The sequence below is a fragment of the Drosophila gunungcola genome, unplaced genomic scaffold (genome assembly GCF_025200985.1).
Source record: "Drosophila gunungcola strain Sukarami unplaced genomic scaffold, Dgunungcola_SK_2 000137F, whole genome shotgun sequence".
Classification (NCBI taxonomy): Eukaryota; Metazoa; Arthropoda; class Insecta; order Diptera; family Drosophilidae; genus Drosophila; species Drosophila gunungcola.
The window spans coordinates 139514-162114 of record NW_026453298.1 but is presented as its reverse complement, the minus strand read 5'-3'; the positions used below and the strand labels follow the sequence as shown (position 1 = coordinate 162114).

General features: G+C 40.4%; 1 protein-coding gene and 1 long non-coding RNA gene across 27 annotated transcripts in view; both read left to right on the top strand.

Annotated features, from left to right (window-relative positions):
• LOC128265595 (voltage-dependent calcium channel type A subunit alpha-1) overlaps positions 1-22601 on the top strand; it is an 80859-nt gene that overhangs the window by 18236 nt on the left and 40022 nt on the right. For 13 of the 26 annotated variants that reach the window (XM_053001711.1, XM_053001712.1, XM_053001719.1 and 10 more), the window contains exons 3-15: positions 7941-8259; positions 8344-8483; positions 11075-11175; positions 11594-11749; positions 11809-12029; positions 12108-12211; positions 12677-12792; positions 15297-15356; positions 15424-15528; positions 17437-17634; positions 17699-18212; positions 19036-19371; positions 20488-21051. In XM_053001711.1, the coding sequence (XP_052857671.1) occupies positions 8041-8259; positions 8344-8483; positions 11075-11175; positions 11594-11749; positions 11809-12029; positions 12108-12211; positions 12677-12792; positions 15297-15356; positions 15424-15528; positions 17437-17634; positions 17699-18212; positions 19036-19371; positions 20488-21051 (2834 nt within the window). In that variant the 5' untranslated portion in view covers positions 7941-8040. Of the gene's footprint in view, positions 1-7940; positions 8260-8343; positions 8484-8943; positions 9045-11074; positions 11176-11593; positions 11750-11808; positions 12030-12107; positions 12212-12676; positions 12793-14023; positions 14140-15296; positions 15357-15423; positions 15529-17436; positions 17635-17698; positions 18213-19035; positions 19372-20487; positions 21052-22601 lie in introns of those variants that run through there. The other 13 variants (XR_008268889.1, XR_008268890.1, XM_053001717.1 and 10 more) reach the window with 7 other exon arrangements.
• Positions 18220-19024, top strand: LOC128265600 (uncharacterized). Its single transcript, XR_008268891.1, has 3 exons — positions 18220-18646; positions 18737-18793; positions 18874-19024. It is a non-coding gene; the product is annotated as an uncharacterized LOC128265600 (long non-coding RNA).

Sequence of the window (22601 nt, the reverse complement as noted above, 5' to 3'; positions counted from 1 at the left end):
CAATATACGAGCCCACTCTTTGGGCTCGCCCGACGGTGGTATGTGCCCTAGGCCGATCCTCCCGAGCCCTGCAGCAGCTCTGCTCAACCGGCGGAAGATCATCCTATCCCTCGCCGCCCGCCGCGCCACGTCGTCCTCGTCCGACGACACCTCGGGACTGACGGTCTCCGTCCCCTCCTCCTCCTCCTCGCCCGGGTCCTCCGGCCCACTCTCGTCGGAAGAGATGGCGACGACCTCTCCGACCTCCGTCGCGTCTGCGCCTGGGTCCTCCTCCTCGGACGGCAGCTCCACGTCCGAGATCTCCCCGGTGGACTCCTCCTCCGCCTCGCTGATCGGTGACGGGGATCGCGACACCAGGGGGGACGCCAGAAGCTGGAGAACGGAATCGGAGTCCCGTCTCCACTTCGCCACTGGCTGTTCCCTGGCGCGCTCCTCCCTCACCTCGTGTTCCACTCGCTGTTGGGTGTTATATTCACGCGCGCTCATGATGACGATCTTGTTTGGAAAGACCTGCACCATGCAGCGCCGTCGCTGACGAAACCTCGGTTCTTCCGCGTATCCTCGGTTCCGTTATTCGCGGAGACGTGTACCGGTAACGGGACTCGCTCTCCGCTCTGTGTCCGTGTAACGTTTAAAAGTAACGGTGCCCTCCGTGTACACGCCCCCTACGCAACCCGTGCATGTGTGTGTTTAGCCGGTAACGGTGCCTACGGCTTTTTAAACCCTCCCTGTCCCGCTCTCGCGCTCCTGATGTGTGTGCCTGTATGTGTGTGCTTGCCGTTAATTTCGATACTGTGTATCGTCCTCCCCCTTTCTTCGGTTAGGGTACAGTGCTCCTCCGATACGCCGGATTTGTTGAGACTGCCCCTCTTTGCTTTGGGGTTTTAACTGGCTTATGTGTGTTTTCCTTTCCTTGCCCGTGTGTTCGTGCCGCAGGTTGCAAATAACCGGAGAATCGAAATTAATTATTTTAAACGGTCCCTCGTATCTGGGGGCCAGTTTCGCCGCGAATCCTTCTGCCGCCTTGGATAGATGGTGCTCCTTGGCCCATACCTCGTCTCCAATCTGTGGTTTCCAAGGGCGCCTCCGGAGATTGTAGTGGCGCGCCTGATCCTGCGCCGCCTTCTCCATGTTCCGTCTGACCAGCTCGAAGATTTCGTTTATTTTTTTCGCATTCTCCGACGGGGTCTGGGTTTCCCTTCCTGTGCCGGTGGTTTCTTCATCAAACAACGCGCTCGGTAACCTGGGCTCTCTACCCTGCGTGATGAATGCCGGCGAATACCCTGTGGACTCGGCTACACTAGTGTTCACGGCCAGCTGCAATTCTGGCCATTTCTCATCCCACGTTCTCTGGTCTCGTCCGGCAAACTGTGCGATCATTGTTTTTACGGTTCTATTGGCCCTCTCCGTGGGATTTTCTTGTGGTGTGTACGGGGCTGTGAACTGGTGCCGCACTCCCAACTCTGTCAGGAACCGCTTGAACGCCCTGCTCGTGAACTGTACCCCGTTATCGGTGATTAAGACCTTCGGCACGCCGTACCTTGAGACAATCCTTTCCCGGATTGCCTTTTCCAGCGTCTCCGTGGTAGCCCTCCGCATTGGTACTATTTCCGTCCACTTCGAGAACCGATCTACGAGCACTAGTAGCATCGAGTTTCCGTGTTTCGACCGAGGAAGCGGCCCAACGAAATCGGCGCATACTGTGGCCCAGGGCTCCTCTGGGATCTGCGTGAGCATTTTTCCGGCTGCCTGGAGCTGACTGGGTTTGTACCTGAGGCAGCTCTCACAGTTCCGCACGTGCTTCCTAATGTCGCGGTGCATGCCCGGCCAATAATACCTCGCTGCCACCCTCGCGATCGTTTTCCGGCTGCCCATGTGTCCGGCCGTCGGCGTATCGTGGTTCTCCACCATGACTCGCTGCCTTGACCCGATTGGTACGCATAGCTTCCATGCGACCACATCCTCGTTGCCTGCTCTGTGAGGAATGTGCCGGTACAGTCGGTTGGCCTCCACTAAATAGTCCGGATATTTTTGGGGGTTCTGTGCTATCTTGCCCCTTATGTCCCTTATCCAGCTACATTCGGCTTGTTCTGCTGACTGACCAGGCGACTTCGTTTTCAACCTTCGGCAGGTTTCGGGTAAGGGCTGCCGCGACAATGCGTCCGCCACAATATTCAGCTGGCCTTTCCTGTATGTTATTTCGAAGTCGTATTGCTGGAGCTCCAGTGCCCACCGCGCGATTCTTCCGGTTGGGCTCTCGATGCTATTCAACCACTTCAAGGCCATGTGATCTGTTATCACTTTGAAGTGGTATCCCTCCAGGTATGGCTTTAATTTTCTTATGGCCCACACGATTGCTAAACATTCCTTTTCAGTGGCGGAGTAACTTTTTTCCGACCCGTTTAGGGTCCGACTGGAATAGGATATCACCCGCTCACCCTGGTCGGAATTTTGAGTGAGAATGGCGCCCAGCCCATAATCGCTCGCATCGGTCTGCAGCACAAACGGCTTTGTAAAATCCGGGCATGCCAAAATTGGGTCGGCGACCAATCTTGCCTTGACAGCTTCAAAGGCCTGCTGGTGGTCGTCGGTCCATTCCCATTTGACACCCTTTCGGAGAAGGGCGTTCAGCGGATGCACTAGCGTGGCAAAATCTGGCACAAAACGCCTGTACCACGACGCCACTCCCAAGTACTGCCGTAGTTCTTTGACATTTGCCGGTGGTTTCAGCAATGCTATCGCTGATACCTTTTCTGGATCCGTCCCGATGCCCTGGTCTGTAATGCGATGCCCTAAGTATTGAAGTTCCTTCCTGAAGAATTTACACTTATCCGCGTTTACTTTCAGGTTCGCCGCTCGCAGTCTTCTGAATACTTCCTTTAGGTTCCGCATGTGCTCCTCTAGTGTCCGTCCGATGACGATTATATCATCCTGATACGCGAAAGCATGCGGCATCATTTCAGGTCCAATTACCTGGTCCAACGCCCGCTGGAATGTTGCCGATGCCGAGTGTAAACCGAAAGGCATAACTTTCCATTGAAACAGGCCTTTCCCTGGCACTGTGAATGCGGTATACTGCCTGCTGGTTGCCTCCAACGGTATTTGCCAGTACCCGTCCTTTAAGTCGAGGCTGCTAATATATTTAGCTTCTCGGAGTTGGTCCAGGATGTAGTTGATCATCGGCATTGGATATGCATCCTTTACGGATTTTGCGTTGATCTGCCTGAAATCCACACAGAGCCTCCATTTCCCGGTCTTCTTTCTCACCATGACTATTGGTGAGCTGTACGGACTCCTTGACGGTTCGATGCATCCCTTTTCAAGCAGCTCGTCTACTTTGGCGTTGATCTCGCCCTGCATTTTTGGATTCTTCGGATAGTACCGCTGTTTGACCGGCTGATCGTCCTTCATGGTGATCCTGTGTACTGCCACGTTTGACGTGCCTTGCAGATTTTCCAGGCTCTCCAACTCGGTCTTTAAAAACTGGTCCACATCCTTCTCCGAAAATTCCTTCGCGGCTTCCACGACTGCTACCGACAGTTTTTCCTCTAGCCAGCCTCGGTGTCTGTCCCTCGCCGGTATCATCACTCTGTGACCTGCGCATTTCACCTCGGCTCCGATTTTGGTGAGGAAGTTCCATCCTAGCACCAGTTCGTCAATCAATCCTGGGAGGATCAGCAGCTCCATTGACACTTTTCTTGTGCCAAGTCCGATTTGAATTTCTAACTGCGATTTTACGTCTCCGCATCTACCGTCCGCCATCCGTACTTGCCTCTTTGTGGGTCCAACCTTTCCTGCCGCCTGCAGCCTGTCCGCCAGCTCTTTGCTGATGAAACTCGCTGTCGCGCCGGTGTCCACCGTGGCCTTAACGTTCGCGTCACCTATGAGCACTGTGGCGGACAGTTGCATTTCTTCCGCCTTCAGGTCGCCCATTATTTTTGAGAGGCAGCACCTTACGATCCCTGGCCGCCCCTCGGAGGCTGGGATCGTTGCGCGTTTCCCGAACAGCACTCCACCGTTCGGACGCCTATCTTTCCGCATCGCCAGCAGAATGTGAGTCGCCGGTTCCGGCACTCCTTCGTCCAGTGGTCCGCGCCCCCGCATCTGCGACACGCGTTGGCCGGATTCTGTATAAATCCACTGCGATCGGCTGGTGGTCCGTGTTCCTGCGGCGTATGCCTCCGTGGCGCCTCCGTGTCCTCCTGGCACCGCCTACACACCGCACCCTGCTCTGCCCTTGGCCTTGGCACTGGGCGGTTCTGTGTCCTCTGGGAGTGGTTTTCCATTTCAAACTTCTCCCGTTGCTCCTCCAGCTCCTCAAACTCGTCTGCCAGCGCCATCAGGGTGTCCAGGTGCCGACACTCGTACGGCCGGATAAACATTCGGAGGGCCGGCGTGCTGTTCTCCTTTATCCTGTTCAGGACTTCTTTGGCAGACATACCCAGGGGCCGCATCATCGTCTGCATGTCCACCATGTAATCTTTAAATTTTTCCCCGTATGTCTGCCTCCGCTGCCTGACCTGGTCCGCAAGCTTCTCCATGTAGCCTCGAGGAAGGAAATATCCTTGGAAGCTGAATATGAAGTCTCCCCAGTTGTCCCACTGCCGGTTGTTGGCTATGAACCACTTTAGGGCTCTGCCCTGCAGCAGCTCCGGCATTGCTCGTGGGATCTGGTTTATATCCAGACCATATGTCACGGCTGACCACTCCACCTGCTCCAGGAACTCCAGTGGCTTGTCGTTGCCGTCGTACCGAAAGTTCCACTCTCGGACTTGCTTGGCCACCTTGGCGTAGTCCTGCGGATGTGGCCGTACGCTTTCTTTCCTCTCGCGGCTGCCTTCTCGCTGCCTGCCGTCGCTTGCCATGCTCTGAATATCCAGGCTTGCTATAAGGCCTTCGGCATCTGCGGCTGTTAGCTTGAATTTTGGGACCGGCAGCTTCCGGAATTTGACCTCCAGACCTGCCACTAACTCTGCCACGACCGGGTCTTCTGTTATGCGGTCAACCGTCTCTGCCAGGGTCTTCCTCATCGCCTCTACCGAGCCCTCAAGTTCTATTCCCAGAACATTGCTCACCTCGGCGAAGTCCTCCTTCCTGAGATTATAAATCCAGGACTTTCCCATCTTTGATCTTTTGTTCTCTTGGTCAGGGCAATCACTCTTGGGCGCCAGATGTAACGACCTGATTTCTATGTATTCTCGCTCGCTACGTTAACGGGCGGCTAGCTCAGAGAGGTTATGGGTTCGTTCCACCAAATTTATATTGGGTGATTGCCTTTGACCAATGAATAACGCAAGAGTTCTGTTGGGATCGTAACTGTCTTTATTCGTCTCCTTGTACAAGCCTCGCGGCTCTTCAGCTGCCGCTGCTCCTCGTCGTCGTCCTCTGCGGCGTCGCTCCTCGTCGCTGTCCTTCGCGGCGTCGCTCCTCGTCGTCGACTGCTTGCTGGTATCTGCCTCGTGACGGCTCCGTCGAGACTCTGGATGTTATGCGAACCTCACTATCGGGACCGGCAAGGTGTTTCGCCTAGCAGGTAGAACGCCGTTCTGCCTTTTCGCCTAGCCACCTTTATCGCAGGCTCCCTAAGTTGGTCCGGATTGTGTCGGCAAGGTGTATCGCCTAGCCGGTTGAACTCGGTTCGACCTCTTCGCCCAGCCACCTTTATCGCAGACTCCACGCAAGGACTCCCTGAGCTCGATTTAACCACGACCTAGCACCCTTTGGATCTCAGCGTTGAAGCCTCAGCCTTGTAGACTCTCAGTCGTTCGGCGTCTCGACTTTGCGATCTTGATCCTGGTACTCGGCACTTGATTAACTTGCTACTAGTCTCGCGTACACGCACTCGCTTTGATTCTCGCACTATTACTCCCCCTGTGCTGCGCTTGCGCCGCCTTTTATAGCCTGTGATGGTCCCGTTATTTCCCTTTTCCAGCTCGCGTGATCGGGTCCAAGGTCCACTGCCGCACCGTTAGTTCACGGTGCGTCCTCCTTGTGCGGGTCCGAAGTCCGCCAATTTACCGTTCGACCCTGTTGCCCTTGCCGTATGAGGGTCCAATGTCCAGCGTGGTACCGTTAATTCACGGTGTCTCCGCTTTGCCCGGGTCCAAGGTCCGTTGTTTACCGTTTGACCTTGTTGCCCTTGACTCCTCCGGCATTCTCGCCTCCTTTGCTGTTGCTATGCAGCTCTCCTGCCTCGGAATTTGTGGGAGTTTTAAGACTCCTCACACCATTATTATCTCTGGAAGTATATTCCTATAAATATATTTTTCCGATTTTCCTATGGGAGCTATATGATATATATATCCGATCCGGCTAGTTCCGAGTTATAATACCACCTGCAAAAGAAAGAATAGTTTTGAAAAAGCTTGATTTAAAACTAAGAGCGTTGATTTGGAGACAGACAAACTTGGATAGACTCGCCTAGTGATGCTGACCAAGAATATATATACTTTACAGGATCGAAAATGTCTCTTTCCCTGCGTTGCAAGCAGTGTTGGGATGTTCCTAGGTACTTGATCTTAAGTACGTTCCTAGGTTCACTTATTTTGTATCTTTACCACACCTGGGTAAAGATTTATATTTATCTTAAGATAATATAATAATAATGTTAGGTATTTAGGTACTGAAATATTTGTATTTTTTATTAATTTCGCCAAATTCTTATATAACTTGAAATTAAGTTAATTCCACCTCAATTGCCAAAGTGAATAATACATTTTTCTGCAAAGGAACAAAAAAAAAATCAAAATATGTGTGTTTTTTAAAACTTTTTGTACCTTTTACCTTACCTAGCTGCTTGATTGTGTGTATATTGTGCAGCTTTTGACTGAAATATACCAGCATTAAAATTTAAATTCTTTTGCAGAAAAATTAGTTTGCTAACTTTTGGTGATATGCTACAATAAATGTGCCAAATCAACAATAAACACATTTGGTAAACAAAATATAATTGTTTTTTTATATAGCCATTTTAAAACCAACATTTTTCGTGGGCCACCCTGTTTTTACTGTAAGTGGTTGTACGTTTGACGTCTTTTTTAAGAGTTGCTTTTTTGGTTTAGAATTTGGTTTCTAAATTCAAAGACATTTGTTTAGAGCCTTTTAAAATGCAATGCCTAACAAGTTTTACTATATTTTGTTACCAGAACAACTATACATTTGTAATATCGATTAATAGATAACTGTTCGAAATTTAATAAGTTATATTTACTATATATCCTTGCAGATTGTATTATAAATTCAGTCAGAAGAACGGAGTGTATAAAGTATATATATTCAGCATCACTAGGAATCGATCTAGCCATGTCCGTCCGTTTCTACGCAAACTGGTCTCTCAGTTTTATTTTTTATTTTGTAATTTATTTCAAAAATTCTTTTTGACTTATTAATAATTTGACAGTTCAGAATTACGGTTTTAATATTATTAAAATCGGAAAACGATATCATATAGCTGCCATAGAAACTATCGAATAACTGAGCTGCAAATCATCATAGCTTCAATGTTTTTAAACATAAATGCAAGTAAAGCATAATTTAAATGTTTTCAAGAATATTTAATTTTTGCAATAGCTGCAAGGGTATATGAATTTCGGCTTGCCGAAGTTTGCTTTCTTTCTTTTTTATTTTGTAATTTATTCCAAAAATTCTTTTTGACTTATTAATAATTTGACAGTTCAGAATTATGGTTTTAATATTATTAAAATCGGAAAACGATATCAAATAGCTGCGATAGAAACTATCGAATAACTGAGCTGCAAATCAAGTAAAGCATAATTTAAATGTTTTCAAGAATATTTAATTTTTGCAATAGCTGCAAGGGTATATGAATTTCGGCTTGCCGAAGTTTGCTTCCTTTCTTGTTTTTAAGTGAATTAAGTCACAAATCTCTTTGTCAGTACACTAATGATTGTTTTTTCACCATTTTCTCTTTTTTTGTACAGGTTGGAAGCGGCTCAGGAAGTAGTGCAAGCAGAGCATCAACAGGACTTCTTAGGCGGGGGGCACTTGGGTCGAAAGGGAGCCCATCGCTTAGCTGATAGAATGGGTGGCCCGAAAAAAGAGGAAAACCCACCCGGTGGTGGTCCGACGTCATTGTTTATTCTAACCGAGGATAACCCAATTAGAAAGTACACACGATTCATCATAGAATGGCCGCCCTTTGAATACGCTGTGTTATTGACAATCATAGCCAACTGTGTTGTGTTGGCACTAGAGGAGCACTTACCAGGGGGCGACAAGACAGTATTGGCTCAAAAATTGGTAAGACCTGGTTTAACAAGTTTGCAGATTAAATAGTTGGTATCTAAGTATCTAATCGCACTGATTTTCTTTTGGCCAAACTAGGAAAAAACGGAGGCCTATTTTTTATGCATTTTCTGTGTAGAAGCGTCGCTCAAGATCCTCGCCTTAGGGCTTGTTCTGCATAAACACTCCTATCTCAGGAATATTTGGAACATCATGGATTTTTTCGTCGTAGTTACGGGGTAAATAATATACTAAAGCGTTTTTTTTTTACATGCACATTTTATTTTAAATAATAATAACCTATATAAAAACACTTATGTCAACCACGCCGTGCAAGCTTTTATTTTTGTTCTTTTTAAATTATATTTACGTGTTAGTCTTGGTCATAATAAATCAACAGATGTTTCGGAAAATAATACAAATTTTTCCTAAATGATTATAGATTGAAACGGAAATTAGTTTAACTAATTTTAAAATAATTTTAAGATACAAAATGTATTATCTATAAAAAACGAGTGCTTATTACTATAGATATACATAATTTAAGTGCCAAGAACATTTTTTTTGATTAGACGTATAAGCTGTCGGTTAAACAATTTTAAATATAATATTTAAATTGATCTAAGTAAAAGTATATAATAACAACTTTTCCTGTATGTCCAATGCATATAACAAATCATAACCTCATGCCAATAACAGAGCCATGACGATATTTGCTGAGGCCAATATAGACGTTGACCTGCGTATGTTGCGATCTTTTCGTGTTTTACGCCCACTGAAGCTCGTATCCCGAATTCCAAGTAAGACATTCGCCACTAAACGATCCATTAGTCGATATTAAAAGAACCTAGGCCAGATAAAATGACGGTTTTTTCAGTAAATATATATATTTATATAGCATATTTCGCTCAAAACAATACGTTTTTACGATTATGTATGTATACGCTAGTTCATATATGTTATTTAAGAGTAGCAACAAATGGAATTAGGAAGAACAACTTAGAAGTTAGGAAACACGCATTTGATTTGATCAAAGTCTATCGCAAAATGTTACCTAGAAATAGTTAGAATTTAAGTAGTAACAAATCACGGTTGCCACAGAAATCTTCAAAGGTCGAATTGGTAATGAAATTTTGCAGACATAATTAATAACATTTTTGATTTTTATTTACTAAATTGCATTAAATTTTAAACTTTCCTGACGTCAAACCTAAACTAGATTTCTGTAACACTCTGATGATTGGCCTTGCTTCTGTTTTTTGCTTCTGGCTTCTGGTTTCTGTTGGTTTTATATCAAACTAAAAATGGTATATCAATCTAAAATGTTTATTTATATAAAACACAAAAGAAAACAAAAACAGAAGCACTGTCTATAATGGCTCTTGAGTCGATATTGCACTTAGTAGAAATTTTTTTTCAAGAACTAAATAAGATTAATTGTTTTAATATAGACTGCATCAGTAGGATGCAACATGTTACCTATTGATAACTGGTGTAGTTAAAATAAAAAAAATAAAAATTGAAGGCATATTCATAAAATGCTATGATAACTAGTGGTAGCAATGGAATTAGCACATGGAAAATTAGATATATCCATTTAAAGTTAAAATCGTACATTTAAAAAGAACCATTAATTATAATATATGTATGTAGGGAAAGTGTACATTAGTTTGATAATCTGATATATAAACATCGGCATCACTCGGTAGCCTTCTTAATAAGGAGTAGCCTTCTTACCAAGGCAAACAAATGACTTTCAAAACGAATCCGTGGCCTTAAGTGCATTTTGAAACACGAACTAGAAATATATATATTTATGTTATGTAGTGTTGTTAATAAGCCATTTTTTATATTTATTTATTATCACTCTCAAGTACCAATAGACTAATCAAATATATACAACATGAGTTATAGGCTCTGTATTTAAATATACATAAGACCTTTAGTCTTAAGAGTAATAAATCGGGCCTTTCGATTCAAGTTAAAAAGCCCCCATTAAGGTGGTAGAAATAAACCGCATATAATAGATATTGGCAGTTTATATAGCCTTTTTTTAATAGTTTAATTAGTTTATTTTCTAACCAAAGACAGTTTTAGTCACAAATGTGTCAATAATGAATGTATTAAGATGTATGTTTTACTTGATATGGACAAAATTGTATCTATCGGTTCTAAGCATTTTCACCGTTCAATAGATTGAATATCAGTAAATCATGTGTTATAATTAAATGTTATAATAAATACAAACCCTTTTTAAACATACTACAGAAGAACATCGTTTGAAGGGATTAACCGCTTAAACTGTCTTAGAGTTAAAAAAATAAAAACAGTGTTAAACAGTGTTAAACAGTATGTTATAGGCAACAGTGTGATGTAATTTTTCATAAATACCAATTAAATCGTTATTCTAAAATAATATTTATTTTATAGCTAACAAAAACTTTAGTTTAAATTTGCTCTCAAACACAAAGCATGTATTAGCATTTGAGATTCTTGATAAAAGGGTCTCGAAAGGAGAGCAAAGATAAACTTTTCTGCGTTTTCGCTTGGGTTACCCATTGTGTGTGCGAAAAATATGAACTAACCGCGCGTTAAACGTTACTGAATTACCTTATTTCTTTATTTTACAGTATCACAGTTTTGGGTTGCTTTTTGCTTTCGAATTGAATTTCGATTTAAGATGCACATTACATATTACCATTTTATTTATCCGTACTTGTATGATTTTGATATTCTAATTATCATTACCTACGATAAGTTCGTCTTGCATTCATTGAGTATCGCTAATCAATATATAAATTCGTTTTGATCGCTTAACGTCTGCAAACAGATTCATGACACAGTACCCACAAATAGGGCCCGAGGTAGACCTAAGAACACTTAGAGCCATTCGTGTGCTACGGCCCTTAAAATTAGTGTCTGGAATTCCTAGTGAGTAGTTCCTCTGTTTTATTCTACTTACCCAACTTCTTGTTGTCGTTGTCGTTGTACCTTGTTCCTTGTCTAAATTTTTATTTTCTAACGCCTCGCTCCAGACTTTAAGTGTGTGAATGTATCATAATGCGAGAGTTTCCTTTTCCTTTTCAATTTTATTTTATTTCTTTAAATCTAGTACGAGTGAGTGCAAAATGATCCATTCATTTTGCCACCACTTAGGTTCGGTTTTGTGTTAAACGTACTCTTTTGAATGTAATGTTTGTGGCACATGGTTGTCCTAGAGCTTGGAACTGTCTGTGACAACCATGTCCTAAATGTGCACACGGTCGCTGTATACTTACCTTTCTAATCCAATATCCCATTTTTTAACCAATCAACATCTAACTTTGGATCGGATGAACGTCGTCAACAGGTTTACAAGTAGTTTTAAAATCTATAATCAAGGCGATGGCACCTTTACTGCAAATCGGTCTCTTGGTGTTGTTTGCAATCGTAATTTTTGCAATCATTGGACTCGAGTTTTATTCGGGCGCACTGCATAAGACTTGTTATAGCTTAGAAGATCCAAGTATGCCCATTTCCTGGACCCATAGTAGAGACCAAAGCTAATGCCTCCCTTTTGCGCAGACAAACTAGTGAAGGAGGGCGAATCGGAGACGCCTTGCAACACGGACAACTCCACGGAGAAGGCAGCCGGCTCCTTTGTATGCAACAACACCACAAGCATGTGTCTGGAGAAGTGGGACGGACCAAATTCAGGTATCACGAGTTTCGACAACATAGGATTTGCCATGTTGACCGTATTCCAATGTATCACGATGGAGGGCTGGACGTCAATACTGTATTGGGTAAGTGGCGATTGGAGTGCAAGCTCTGGCATTGATCGCATTCAAGCTCTGATCCCCACTAACGATTCTTCTCCGCAGACCAACGACGCATTAGGTTCAGCATTTAATTGGATATATTTCGTGCCTCTTATAGTTATAGGCTCATTTTTTATGCTCAACTTAGTTCTTGGTGTCCTTAGTGGGTAAGTTGATCATGAATCGCTTTACTGTCAATGAATCCATTTCTACACCGGATCACATTACGTTCAACTTATAAGTTCGATTACTTTCGTTAATTAAGGGATTTGAAAATACTGCATACATATGTTTAGATCACATCGATATTGAGTGTCGCGAGTTTTTTGATGGCCCACGCTGCCATATTTGTAAAGATAAACTGTAAAGAAAGTGTGTTAAGTTGGCAGATAATACATATGTATATATCGGTCTTACGTAGCTCCGTGCATGCGCATTCAGGGTGCAAAGTAAAGTCAATTCGATGTAAATGAATCCAAAATTTCCCTGTGAGCCAATGTGGTTGGCCAAACACTTTTCAAAAATATATGTATGTATGTGTTCGAAATACTATAAGCTTGATTTGCATTTTTTGTTCTGTTCATTTTCGTAATTTTGTTATATGCATTTAACTATCGTATTCCTGAATTCAGAGAGTTTTCGAACGAACGAAATCGTGTCGAACGTCGCATGGAGTTTCAGAAATGCCGCTTTCGGGCCATGTTTCAGACAGCAATGGTTTCGTACCTTGACTGGATCACACAAGCAGGTTTATACAACTAGATCTAAATCTAAGTGCAACCAGTAAACTGCCATAACCAACCCGAACGTCATAACAACACTACCTGCAATATTATCGGCCAAAACAGAACAATAAGTCTACTCGTATGTTGTCGAATCCGAACGAGTTCATTGAGTTAAACTAAACACCCATCTAATAAACCAAAAGCAACCTCTGACCTATACTTACCCGATTTATAAAGAAGTTGTTTGATTTACTGCTAGTTATGTATTCTTAAATAGATCGCAAGCAATTCCCCGGCTACAAAGAGTTCTGGTACCCAAACATACTTACTATTAACAATACAACTACTTCCAATGTACCAATTTGATATTAACTGCGTCATGTTGTTTACCCCACAATATAGTTTAACCAATCGAAACAATAATCGAATCCCCATGTTCTCCAGTGCGTATTGCGTGTTATATTCTCTGCATTTTGCCACACACCCAACTTTACCCGATTCTTACAATTACTACCATAGAGACAAAGTTAAATTTCCCGCAGCCTCAATAAACCAATTACCAAATAGCTATAGCTATCTACAACAGTTAGCCATCCTAACTTACTAATACACATTCCCCGTCAGCGGAGTCGCGAGTGCTCGAGCCACTGAAATGTTGTTGAGTTTCGGCTATATACACTATATACACTATATAGCTATATGCACCCGGTTTATTATCGCCATCAATGTATCACCGATCTAGACTCAGAGACTACCAGCGAACCAGGACCAAAGTTGTTGGAGTCCCGATGACGCTATTGCTATGGCCTCATCCATCTGCCCATGCGAATTATATTTATTTGTTGCCACCAAATAAATCATCATAAATGCTTGTATGCACACATATAATCTCACACACTCCCTTCTTATATATGTTTCCTTGACTTCTGACCCGATTATCGGTCGCGCTCTCCGACGCCAACAAATATATCAAAATGAATTTAAGTTGCCTAATTTCTAGCCAATAATTTTTGTTTTCTGTTTGTGCCTGTTTGCTGTATTTTAAGAAAGCAGCAAAATATTCTGGTTTTAAAGTCTTTGATTTTCCTTTTCTGTCTAAATTTGATTCTCTTCTGTTGATTACACTCGTACAAAACAAAAACCAATGTATGGTGTGAACTTTGCTATTTTAATACCAAAGCATATATGATCGTTTTAGCAATCAATCAATCCTGTTTTTTGGTTTATCACGTTCTATTTAATTATTTTTTGTAGTGAATTCGCAAAAGAACGAGAAAAAGTAGAAAATAGACAAGAGTTTCTTAAACTTAGAAGGCAGCAGCAACTAGAAAGAGAGTTAAACGGCTATGTTGAATGGATTTGTAAAGCTGGTATAGTATTTACCCCTATTTCTTGTTTGTAAATCTATATATACACTCACCCTGATTATAATCATGTTAAAAATCATTTTTACACAAATATGCAAACACAAACATTTTTGAACACTATTCACCCCATATTCATCCCCAAATATATGTAAACTTTTTAAACGAGATGAGTCAACTATTGTCTGAATTTTTCTCAGATGGTTTAATACAGATATCGGTTCTTTCTAATAGGTCATTTGTAAAACATATTGGCTTAAATGTCAAAATTATACATTTTCAAGAAGAAATTTCCTCTTCTATATAAAAATCTTGTCGATGGGTAATAGCTCAAATAAATTTATTTATACATTTTGGTAAACTTGCAGGGGTAAAAAAAGCTATTTCTTAAATTTGTTGAAACATGGCACTTTGTTGCACGAAAACTTAATATTCGTTTCAGTATATTTTTCTAAATTCAGTGTGTCTGATTCGAATACGGTCACGAAAATGGATCACCACGACAGTGCTTACAAAAAATGAAGGTTAAAAAATGTCGTTTTGATTATTTTGTTTTCGTAATTCTTTAACAACAATCCAGTGCAAAATTTTTAATATTTTTATGCATACGGAGTAAAACATTTTCGTGAACAGATTTTGAGTTAGCAACCAGAAGTCTTTTATAGAATTCAAACTTTGGTGTCCATATTGCAAAATGCATAAGTTTTAAATAAGTTGCCACTTCTTCTTCAATATCATCCCTTCGCTAAGAGGTACATAACCTGGATATTGCTAACATATTTGGAGACTTGCATATTAAATAATATATATATATAAATGTATCCATATTTATAAAATAACAACGAAATAAAATACTCGTACATGTTGTTAAGAAATTTTTAAATAGCCAGCACTTTTGGCACATTCTTAGCTTCCCTTTCCTCATAGAATCCAGCCCTTAAACCCTTACATTGCCAAATTTAAAGTAAATAAATTCCTGAACATATTCCAAGATAATATAGTTCTCGTGATATATGGACACAGATCCTTCATACTCCCCCACTATATAAACCCACATAATTTTTTTGTGCATACCTATATACACACCTTCTGCTTATGTGTTGATCAAATCGATTTCCTTGTTGTGAACAACTACCAATCACTGGATTTAAATGTTGTTGCAGAGGAGGTAATATTAGCTGAGGAGCGAACAACGGAAGAAGAAAAAATGCACATAATGGAGGGTAAGCTATCTAGAACGGTGAAAAGAGTATATCACGGTCCCTGAATTTATTAACATATTTTTTATAGCTCGTAGACGAAACGCTGCCAAGCGGAAAAAACTGAAAAGCTTGGGAAAGTCGAAGTCGACAGACACAGAGGAGGAAGAAGCCGAGGAAGATTATGGCGACGATGGTAAGAAAGATATTTAAAATAGTTTTTTATAAACGGGGTCGTGTATAGAAAGCAGCAAAACAGGAGTTTTTTCTGAAAAGGCAAAAGCCTTTCGTAAGATTCAAGGATGATTAACGTGGTAAAATAAAAAAAAACCACTATTAACAAATGCTCAAAAGAACAATGTTAATATTCGGTTTTATTCCAAAGTACACACCAATACTTGAATGCTGCCAATTTAGTTGCACCTCGTTTACTATTTCTGTTCGAAAAAAAAAAAGCGGATACACTAAAATAACATGGATATAAAAAATGGCGATATGGAATTAATTCAATTTTTTATTTCTATACCTAAACTTACTACAACAAAACGAAATTGTAAATCTTACATTGTGTAATGAATGTGTAAGTAAAATAATATTAATTTTTTCACAAAGTGAAAAATCTGCACCGGCGTCAGATAGTATTAAGATTAGTTTTAAATTCGTAACCAAAATAATTATAAATTAATAGCTTCATATTTCTCATCGTTCAGCATAAACCTAAATTTGTGTAAATTTTTCACTTGTGTGTATATAAGAAAGTAGTTGGCATTAGATGCACTTTCTTAAAACTATTTTCTTCGAACCAATTTTACTTTTTCATGATATTTGGGTATTCTTGAGTAAAAGTCCAATACAAACTAATTTTCCAACATTGTAAATTTGTACTTTTAGCAATTCTACAGAACTTTTAGTTGTTGAAAATAAATTTTTATAGAACTAAATGAAAAAGTACAAATGGCTTGTGGAAATTTCAATAAGTTCGATTTTGTGTTTCTGTGATAAATAAATCGTATGCTATCTTATTATTAAATTCAAATTATCAGTAAGCTCTGCTCTTGTTTCAATTTTATCGGAGCTTGGAAAGAGTTTGAATTTTCTTTATTTGTATTTAAGCAAAACGAACAGTTTTTTTCTGTAAACAATTTCAATGTCTCTTGTAAAGATAATCTTTGATATATACTCAATATTAAACTTGCTGTTAGTAAATAATACAAAGCTATGATGAGCGAAATTTGGGCGTTTCGATGTTTAAAAAAGCACCTAGCTAGAAACTTTTAGGACAGTATTTGATTTTAGCAAGCTGAGAATCGTCTTTTTAGAGATATTTCCCACCCAACTATCAAATCCGCAACATGTAACTTCGTTTGTAAGACAAATAGTTTTCCATACTCTTTATTGCTAAGATCAATAACTTCATACCTATTTTGCATTATATTTGAATACATCTATGTTTACCACCAGTGCTTTTCAAAACAAAATAAGACAAGGAAAATATTAACTAAAATGAATCCGGTGCACAAGTTAAGCTGTCAATCTCAGGCCTGATCGACTGGATAGGGGAATTTCCATTCAGCACCAAACATTTGTTTAGTTTTTTTGCTTCATGTACCATGTTCTTCGATATCTTAAGTACTTTTCGAGATAAATGAGTTCGGGTAAACAATCTATTTGATTTAATTCGCTTTTCTTCGATTAAAAAACCTAAATCAAAACTAATAAAAATAAGGTGAGGGTTTTTAAAATAGATTTTTTTAACAAAAAAGAAGAATCTTTCAAGAATCTTTTTGCATTTTTAAGCTTGCCTAACCTAACAAAGCTTGGTTGGCGGTCACTTTAAATATGTATGAATTAAAATCGCAAACATTTTTGTATTGTGTTCAAAATAATTTTGTAAAATACGCGTTTTTGAGAAATCTGAATGGGAATCCCCCTCAAAGTGTTACTAAGAATTGTTTGACATTGTTTGGAAATGCACTGCACACATATTTGAGCAGTGTACACAACATATGCCTGGTTGTACTGTAGGTGGAGATATTTCTACCCGCACAGCTACCCGATCAAAGGACACTTATCAAAGTGCTTGTTTCTCTGTGTTCCTTCCTAGGTTACCTGAAAACTCGCTCAAAACCTCAAGGAAGTTGTACCGGCTTTTGGCGGGCAGAGAAGCGGTTTCGGTTCTGGATCCGACATACAGTGAAGACGCAGTGGTTCTACTGGTTCGTGATTGTCCTCGTCTTTCTGAACACAGTCTGCGTGGCCGTCGAGCACTATGGCCAGCCCTCGTTCCTCACGGAGTTTCTGTGTAAGTAGAGCCATCACATCACAATCTGTCTTCCAGTGATCTAATCCGTTTGGTGTCCTTGCAGACTACGCAGAGTTTATCTTCCTGGGACTCTTCATGTCGGAGATGTTCATAAAGATGTATGCGTTGGGGCCGCGCATCTACTTTGAGTCGTCGTTCAACCGATTTGATTGCGTTGTCATTAGTGGTTCGATATTCGAAGTGATCTGGTCAGAGGTCAAAGGCGGTTCGTTCGGTCTGTCCGTGCTGCGTGCCCTGCGCTTGCTGCGCATCTTCAAAGTCACCAAGTACTGGTCCTCGCTGCGCAATCTAGTCATCTCTCTGTTGAACTCCATGAGATCCATCATCTCACTGTTGTTCCTGCTCTTCTTGTTCATCCTCATCTTCGCTTTGCTTGGCATGCAGCTATTCGGCGGCCAGTTCAATCTGCCAGGAGGCACGCCCGAAACCAATTTTAACACTTTCCCGATAGCACTGTTGACCGTATTCCAAATCCTCACTGGCGAGGATTGGAACGAGGTCATGTACCAGGGCATCATTTCTCAGGGCGGTGCACAGAAAGGAATGATTTACTCTATGTAAGTTTGTGTTTGTAATACGTATCATTCCATTGTTGTGTCTATCATGTGCATAGTATGCCAGTCTAGATCTAGACGTACAAGTAAACGTAGTACACGCCCCGCTAATTAAGTCCCCGACTTTCGCCGTGCAATGGGTATATTTTTAGTCTTGGCCAGCTCTTTAAAACAAACTCGTTAGGATTATGAATCCATTTACCGTCCTCTAATCCCAAAACTAATACTACTACTACTGCCAAGCGAATTCGCAACTCATTGAACGTCGAACCATTAATGTGTGCAATCGACCACAGCCAAATTTGATCTCAATTTGGTTGAATTGGACTTCCGAGCTTGAAGAATTTTACTCTCAAAAATTCTACAAGCCCAAGTCCCGAGAAACAGAAACACAAGCAACCCACTAACTATCATTCATCGTGAATTCCTAATAATCCGTAAGTGTAGACACATGGTCTTTGCAAGTTATTGTGTACACTCAATTAAACGCTATACCTTTGTTTATTTCCGATCATCTCTCTTTGCAGCAAATCAACAGACTTTTGTACACCTTACGAAGCGTGGCAGAGTTTCGCACACCTAACGTAGTTGCCTCAGTTTGCAAACAGTCCACTGTGCAGTACAAATAACTCCCCATTTCGTTTTAAATATTTCCCAGCCCCAGACCAAGCCCCAGCCCCAGCCCCAGCCCCAGCACAAGTCGACGCATATTTTGAGTTTTATGTCATCGAGGAGGTTCCTCTCCTGAGCTAATGCGCTAAAATTGACTATACAAGTTGAGTTAAAACTCTGATTGTTTTTTGTGTTCTTGATGCTCTTTCGACAGATACTTTATCGTTTTGGTACTCTTCGGAAATTACACGCTATTGAATGTTTTCTTGGCTATCGCCGTTGATAATTTGGCGAATGCCCAAGAACTTACAGCAGCCGAAGAGGAACAAGTCGAAGAGGATAAAGAGAAACAACTGCAGGAGCTCGAGAAGGAGATGGAGGCCCTCCAAGCCGACGGTGTTCATGTGGAGAATGGAGACGGTGCCGTTGCCCCCAGCAAGGCCAAGGGCAAGAAGAAGGAGGAGGAGAAGAAGGAGGAGGAGGAGGTGACGGAGGGTCCCAAGCCAATGTTGCCCTACTCTTCGATGTTCATACTTTCACCAACTAATCCGTAAATATTCCTTTATTCAACCCCCATTCCCCGATCTCTTTGTCATGGGTCATTCTCGTACTCGTAGTAGCAAGCAGTTAGGGCTCATCGTAGCGTTAAGATAATCGAGTCTCTTCCAGGACCCTATACCGACGGCTAGGGGAAATCCACCCGGAATACTCTTATGCCATTATAATAAGAAGGCACCATCATTATTTTGTAGTTATGATCCAGTCTCGATTGACCGGTGCCGAGGTGACCGATCCAAGGTTAAAAAACAGTTTTTACGGGTCTTATAGAAAATGTATTACCCTTTTTGTACAGAATCCTATCCTATCCTAGTAATATCGTTCATGGCCAATGACATAACTTAATATCTGATCAACTACAATAACAGTAGTACAATTTAATCAATAACTGATACAATACTTTTTTCTTTTTACCTTTTTTCCTGTTTTGGATTACAATCTTATGTTGCACACAACCAAACAAATTAATGAACCACTTGATCTATTGAACGAAATAACTTGTGTTTGTAAATATATTAAACCGCAATATCCGACAACAACTATTACAATCATTAACCATCAACCACCACCACAAATCCATCATGAAAAACTGCAATAATTATGTTTAAAAATCATCGACATCGACACTCATTCAACAAAAAACGAAATGATTTACAACAACAACTCATTATATACAACGAACATCAACGAACTTATTAAACAACAAAAATTAAACTACAAATTAAATCAAAAACCTGACAAATAAAATGCGAACTGGAACGACGACAAAATGAAATCCATCAACAAATTCAATAAAATGAACGGGTGCCAAAACAAAAATGCAAACAAAATGCAATCCGCAAATTACAATCACAATCGTAACCCTTTATCGAAACTTTAATGAAAATTTTAAAATTGTTAACTGAATTTCAATCAAAAACGAAAATAACCATAAAATAAAAACTAAACTGCTACCGAATTGGACGCAATCCCGAATGCAAAAAATATGATCATGATCCTAATTGATTACATGTCTCAACCAATATATGAATCGAAACCAATTACCAATTACTAATACCTACTATATATTCGCTGTCCGATGAATTCGATAAACGCACGACTTATACAGCATACGACGCGGCGCCCATTGGGTTGTTAATTTACCATATTTTGATTTCTTCATTATGGTTGTCATCTCAATGTCATCAATAGCATTAGCAGCCGAAGACCCCGTTCGTGAGAACTCAAGGCGAAACAAGATACTGAATTATTTCGATTATGCATTTACCGGCGTATTCACGATAGAAATGTTGCTGAAAATTGTAGACTTGGGTGTTATCCTGCACCCTGGCAGCTATTTAAGAGAATTCTGGAATATTATGGATGCTGTGGTCGTTATATGCGCTGCTGTTAGTTTCGGTTTCGATATGAGCGGTAGCAGCGCTGGACAAAATTTATCGACTATTAAATCGCTTCGGGTATTGCGTGTTCTACGCCCATTGAAGACCATTAAGCGGGTTCCAAAATTGAAAGCCGTGTTCGATTGCGTCGTGAACTCATTGAAAAATGTTGTTAACATTCTAATCGTGTACATATTGTTTCAATTTATATTTTCTGTTATTGGAGTACAATTGTTCAATGGAAAATTTTTTTATTGTACGGACGAAAGTAAACATACTTCCGCAGAGTGCCAGTAAGTAACATTTATATTTAATTCAAGTTTAAAATTGTTCGTTCGCTTTTATAAGTTTTTCGTAATCTTATTCTTGATCTTAATTAGACCTAATTTTCTAATGTTGTGTCATTTTGTTTTTTGGATCATTTTGCAATAGGACTTGGCTAATATGCCATACAATTATTGTCCTTCTGTAGTAACCGCTTTTGAGTTCCTTAATTTATCATCTCATCATTTAATCCTTTTTACTCGTATAGTCGCGTTACACTGTAGCGCTCTAGCTTTCCCTCTCTCCCTCAAACACGCTCTCTAAGACTATCTCTCTCTTTGTCTTTCTTGTTAATATTGTGTGTTTCTTTGTCGAGTAACATAAATAAATAAATAACTGAAAATGTTCTAAAACACATGTACATTACTTAGAAATTAGGATTGAAGGGAACAAACACATTTCACTCCCTCCTACATGTACAATGTTCAAGATTATATCTCTGAAAGTCCGCTGTCTCTCTTATTATTTTACAACTGATTAATTGTGCAGTTTTGTAAAACATATTTAATATATTGTAGAAAATTAAAAAAAACTCAGGATAATTCAATGTTTGTTTTTTGGCTTTATACCGTTTTGTGAAGTGGAGACCGGATTCAGATGTTTTCAAAAATTGAAGTGCGACAATTTTTTTGCAAAAAAGGATTCTTCAAAAAGTATTTTTTGGTTCATATATAGCCCTATACCTATTTTCTTTCCCCAATTCCACGTTTCATAATGTGAATTCAAAATAAAGTTTCAAAGTTTTCGGCAACTCAGTCGGGCAAAACCATTTTTTTTTTCTCGATGTAGATTAATTTTACAAAATATTTTTTATGCTAGGAAAAAATTACACAACTTACTATTTAGGAAGCAATATTGTTATGCTGGCCTGACAGCTGTAAATATAAGGGCTGCTTCGCGTACACAACACTTCAATACCTTTCAAACATTATTGTCTAGCTGTAAAGTTTTGATTTTGGACTGCCTAGCTGTGCATACGTTTCTAGGAATGTTCCTGAAGCAGTAGGGAATGCCTTTGACCTTTATGAGGGTTTGGTTTTGCTTCTGGCAAACAGTAAAATGTGCTGAATGTTAGATTTCGAATGGAGAAAGCAGGATGAGACTTGTGTTAGACTCTCCCTACCTTAGTGTATATATCTATGAATATAAATGTGCATACGTGTATACATTTGAAGTGGTCCTAATAGAGAGCATTTAGGATATAAATTTCCAGCCCCATCCCTGATTTGTATGTGTGTTGTACGATTGTTTCGTTTACCTAACTGTTATTATTATACTTATGTTTGTTCTATTTACCATATTTGTTTTCATGAAACCAAAAAAGGTGCACTGATTTAACAGAATGTAAGAGTAGCATTTTATAGTTTCTCGCCATGTTTTTCTTGCCTGACTTGTCTAATTAACAGTCACGCGACTAAACGGGCCAAAAACAACACAAAACAAAAAGAAAAAAAAAACGATTGCTAAACATAAACAAAAATTTAAAACAAAACCGAATCAAAAGTGACTGATATAAAGC